Source organism: Mustela nigripes, chromosome 10 (genome assembly GCF_022355385.1).
Source record: "Mustela nigripes isolate SB6536 chromosome 10, MUSNIG.SB6536, whole genome shotgun sequence".
Classification (NCBI taxonomy): domain Eukaryota; kingdom Metazoa; phylum Chordata; class Mammalia; order Carnivora; family Mustelidae; genus Mustela; species Mustela nigripes.
The window spans coordinates 18243407-18248429 of record NC_081566.1 but is presented as its reverse complement, the minus strand read 5'-3'; the positions used below and the strand labels follow the sequence as shown (position 1 = coordinate 18248429).

Below are 5023 nucleotides of genomic sequence, written 5' to 3'. Positions count from 1 at the left end.
TCCGAAAAAGCTGGTGCCCGGACTCTAAGAGAAGCGAAGGGAGCTATGGGCGTGGTTGCTGCCCATGCCAAGGAGATGAGACAACAGATCAGGAACAGAATGCAGGAGCTGCAGGAGCACCTGGCACCCTACACCTTCAGGGTGTGCTTGGGTTGCTCCTTCAGTTCTGCCTTCACATGCTCATATAAATCTCTCCTGTAGCCAACCCAACCTGGAACCATAGAAGGAAGGGCATTCCAGGAAATACAGCTTAAGCTCGGTGAAGCTGACCCACTACTAACCCACCACCGTCCCTGAAAATCAATGATCAAAAGATAGCTTTTCAGATCCATTTATTGGCCACTAGAGATGCTGATGCGGGGGTAGGGGCACAGACGGAGATGTGAGGAAGTAAGAAGACGAGGTGAAGGGAGGTTTCTTGGGGATCTTCAGAATGTGTCTGTAAAAGCAAAGCCAGATTGGTGCTAGGTGTGTAATATATGGTCACATATCCCAATGTTTATAAATGTAGGTGTTCAGAAAGAAAACCCTAGAACTGGACCAAAGTTATGTCTGAATGGCCAGGCTACCTTGGGATACCACAGCAACTCTTACCCCTATCCCATGCCCCTTTCTCTTCATTTGAGTGCTGGGCAGCACACGGGCAGGAAGCCATGGGAGAAAGGGACAGGTGTGCACAGGTGTGGACCCTTCTCAAGGGCCACAGAGAGGAGCCTCTAAAAGCACATTCACAAGCTTCCTTCTCTGGCAGAAGTCAGTTGGTTCCCAATGTACCAGAATGGAATGGAACAATGAGGTTTTACACCGCCAAAGGCGTAGGCTTGTGTCAAGAAACATTTCCTCTGTGGGGGAGCACTGGGTGGGGTGAGATGATAAAAGATGGTGGAAGGCAATTCTTTTCAAAGGCCAGAACTTGAAGTGGCCCCAGGAGGTGTGGACTTGTGCAAATTTTGCTCTTGTCTCCTTTGTTAGGCATATCTGTAGTTCAATGGGAACCTTTATTGGTCATGTGTACCCAGGGCTATTTCTAATCTTATATGGACTGTATCAGGCAATAGTAATCTCCAAAGCTGTGATATTCAAAGACTCTCTGCTGGACCCTTCATGCCATCCTAGGAAGAAGGGAAGATGGGCCAGGCTATGGAAGATATGCCACGGAGGTGTGCTGAAGATGGTGATTGGCTCCATCTTGATAGCTTATGAGATCCGTTGCATTAAAGGAGGGTTGATACTGATGAACAGACTGTTGCCACCAACATTTATGTATCCCAAAGAGTGGCAGCATCTCACCATGTTCATCCTCCTCACCCTCAACGGCTGTGTAGATGTCATGAGCAAGAACTTGCTACCTCAGAGGTGTGTGCTTCTAGAAAAAGGTTCCCTGGCCCTGACCTTCTACGTGTTCCTGCTGCTCTTGACGTCACATGTCCAGGACTCAACAGGGATAGAGCTTCAGATACATTGTCTGCTCATCTTGCTGGTGTTCCTGTTGATGCTGGTGTTGACTGTAGAGCTGTGGACTCCTGACACGTTTCACCTCCTGCTGATTGAGACTTTCCTGTTTCTGATGATGGGTTCCTGGCTGATACAGGCGGGTTTTATTCTCTACAAGCCAGTCACTGGCTACCCATGGCAGGATGATGACATCAGCGACATCATGTTTATCACCACCTTCTTCTGTTGGCATGTGATGATCAATGCTTTGTGTCTGCTGGGAATCTATGGCATCTCTTCCCTTTGGCATCATTGTTACCATCCCAGCTTGAAGCTGATGGGATCCAAAGAAGCTCCGTATCACAAGGGCACTGTAGGACCCCTCTACAAATTACTGCAGGAAGTGGAGCAATCAGAAAGTGATGACCAGGCTCTTCTCCTTTCAGAAAGCTCTTCCTGAGACAGCTTAGGATGCTCGGCACATTGTCCACCCATCTTCCTCCACGCAGGTTCTCTCAGTCATGTGCACTGGACCCTTTTTGGTACCAAGTGAAGGTAATGGCCATGAAGGAGCACGGCTGGTCTCCATCTGCTGGCACATCTGCTGCCCTTGAATGTCTAATTGCTGAGGAGATGAGGAGAGAGGGGCCTGAGAAAGGGACACTGATGGGATTGGTGGGGTGGTAGGGAGAGCACCAGAGGAATAGGTGAGTGTGCAAGAGAAGCCAGGGGTTGGAGGTGGGGAACGCGGATGAGATAGAAGAGAGGCTTTCAAAGGAAGGAGAGCAGAGTCGTGCCTTCACCAGCTACTTCTCCAGGGACAAGTGATTGCCTTTCACCTGAGACTATAATGATTTCTCACAATTCAAAACTGGAATCATTGAAGTCTCATCCTGATATAGAAAAGCGGGTACTTCAATTTGCTCACCAAAGTGGCACCATCACGTGGAAGTAATACAAACAGAATTTAGAATTAATTTATATTGGTTGAAAGTATGCTTCATATCCCCCCTCCCACTTCTAAGGACTGCCTTCATTTCAAATCCGAATTAATGAGACTTTATCAATGTTTTAATTTAGTAACACTTCAAATGTGCAGAATTCAAAGGCTTAGTACTTCTTCAGATTCCTATTTTATTACTCCGGTTCCGATCAAAGCTTACCTATTTCCCTATCACCACCTTTACACGTGTTATTTCCTCAATTGTACCCTTGGGTCTTTGCAAATTTCACTCCCTTGCATCTCACAGAAAGCCATTGGACAATCACATGTTGTTTGGTACCCAGCATAAAACCAACCTCACCCTCACCCCACTCAGTACCCTCCAGGAAACCCTCTCCAAGAACTCTTACTGACTCCTTTGTTCTGGAACTCTTAGGTGCTTATACGAAATCCACTTTATTAAGCTGTTCATATAGCTGATACATTGTGCTTTGTACTATCTCTGAAATCACCTCTTTTGGGGAGGTTTTTCTCACCACCTAAAGACTCCTAAAGGGTAAGGACTTCGCCAGATCCAAGTGACAAACTTTCCTGTACATGCACCGGATAGGTAGCATAGGTGATGCTTAATAAAGGCTTATTTGCTTCCAGAATCTCCGCCTACCCCTGTTTCTTCTAAATGTTTTTCAAGACAGGTGCAGGGTTCTGCGAAACTTCGGGAAACACCAACAGTCCTAAAGCCTGAGTCATGTCCTTAGTAATGGGCCCACTCTCTTCCTCGTTCCTGGGATAACAAAATCCACCAAGCTATTTCTAAATTGTTTACTCTGTTATTGCTTGTTAATCCTCAAAAGTGTTTCTAAAAGGAACTTCCAGAAAACCGAGACTCAGAAGGTTGACTTAGATCCAGTACAAAGCAAGACAGGAATTCGAATACAGGTGTGTCTGACTCACGCCAGTGGCTCAGTGTCCTCTGGGCTACAGTGACTTTGCTAACAGCAACGGTGAAGGAAGTGATCCTCAAACTGAAATTTTTTGGAAAAGGGAGGAAGGAAGGAAGAAAAATGGTCACCCAGAAGGCCCAGCTGGAACCAGTGGCACCCTATAAGTACTCCAGATGTCCCCTAAAGGCATGTCTATGTCAGATTTCTGTCCACCACCCCGTACCCCCACCCTGGCCTCCCCTGGGAGTGAGAGTCTGGCAGACTCTCAGCTTCTGGCTGGGTCTTAAATTTCTGGGCTCAGATCCGAGGGAGGGCTGAGGATAAGACTTGTTTGGAACCACATTTTCTGATCCTTGCCATTCCCCCTTTAACTCTTGGGTTCTAGACTCTTCAGTTACTCTTCATGGCGGACATCCTTTTCTCTTTACCTCTTGCACCTGGTGGGCGATGAGGAAAAAGCACCAAACATTTTTTTTTTTTTTAAAGATTTTATTTATTTATCAGAGAGAGAGAGAGAGAGAGAGAGAGCGCGAACACAGGCAGACAGAGGTAGAGGGAGAAGCAGGCTCCCTGCCGAGCAAGGAGCCCCATGTGGGACTCGATCCCAGGACGCTGGGATCTTGACCTGAGCCCAAGGCAGCTGCTTAACCAACTGAGCCACCCAGGCGTCCCAGCACCAAACATTCTTAAGCGGCTCTTTCCTAGTTATTTGAAAACTAATTTTATAATAAGAAACCACTGGTAATCAGTTCATACTCCCAACACAGTATCTCTTAGATGTCAGTGTAGGTAGTAAACTTGCATGTCATTAATTTACTATGTTGGAGATAATAACACAGAGGCCCTCCCCTTGCAGGCCAGCGGAGGGGGCGGGGATTGCCACTCCTAAGCTTTGGGGATATTCTTCACAAAATTACACCAGAGGGCGCTAGGATCACGCCGCCCCAGCCAAGCCTCCGGCTCTCCAAGGTGTAAACAAGTCTCCCAGAACTGGTTTAAAAGAAGTGGGGGGAGGGGATAGGAGGTCCGGGAAAATAAGGAACTAAGTCTTAAGTATTGCCCAAGCAAGCATCCAGAAACATATCCCAGGGTTGTTTCCCATTAAAATCTGCCATGTGAACGGGAAGCAAAACAGGGTTTCGAATCAACGAATGGGACAGAGGGTAGAAGGCAGGACTGGGGAACCCATGGAGGCGATCTCTGGGAAAAGAACTGACTAAAGGACACACTCTGCTCCAAGCAAATTTTCTTTCTTTTTACCATGATGCTAAATTTCCCAAGCTTTTGTTTCTATTTATTTATTAATTAACGTATAATGTATTATTAGCCCCAGGGGTACAGGTCTGTGAATCTCCAGGTTTACACTCTTCACAGCACTCGCCATAACACATACCTTCCCCAATGTCCATAACCCCACCCCCCTCTCCCTACCCCCACCACCCTGTTTGTTTCCCTAAGCTTTTAAAAATAAGCTTCACCAATGTTCCAATCAATCTGGAGAAGAGAGGCCATACATATATTAAGAATAAGGAACAAGATTTACTATGAAAATCCCAGATTCATGAAATAATGAAACAGGGGACAGATGATCAAATAGGCAAAATGGTCTCCAAAGATTCCTTTAAAGAGAACCTGACATAAAGTATCCCCCTCCCTTTGTTATTCGCAAAGAGTATATAGAATGTCCACTATGTGGGAGACA

At 46.4% G+C, this 5023-nt stretch overlaps 1 protein-coding gene across 1 annotated transcript; it reads left to right on the top strand.

Annotated features, from left to right (window-relative positions):
- The first annotated feature begins 988 nt into the window (after positions 1-988).
- Positions 989-1894, top strand: TEDDM1 (transmembrane epididymal protein 1). The gene has a single exon (XM_059413930.1). It carries the CDS (start codon positions 989-991, stop codon positions 1892-1894), a length of 906 nt encoding a protein of 301 aa, XP_059269913.1.
- Positions 1895-5023: the final 3129 nt, after the last annotated feature.

Coding starts and splice junctions, on each gene's coding strand:
- TEDDM1 (XM_059413930.1), top strand. CDS start 989: ATGGGAACCTTTATTGGTCATGTGTACCCAGGGCTATTTCTAATCTTA.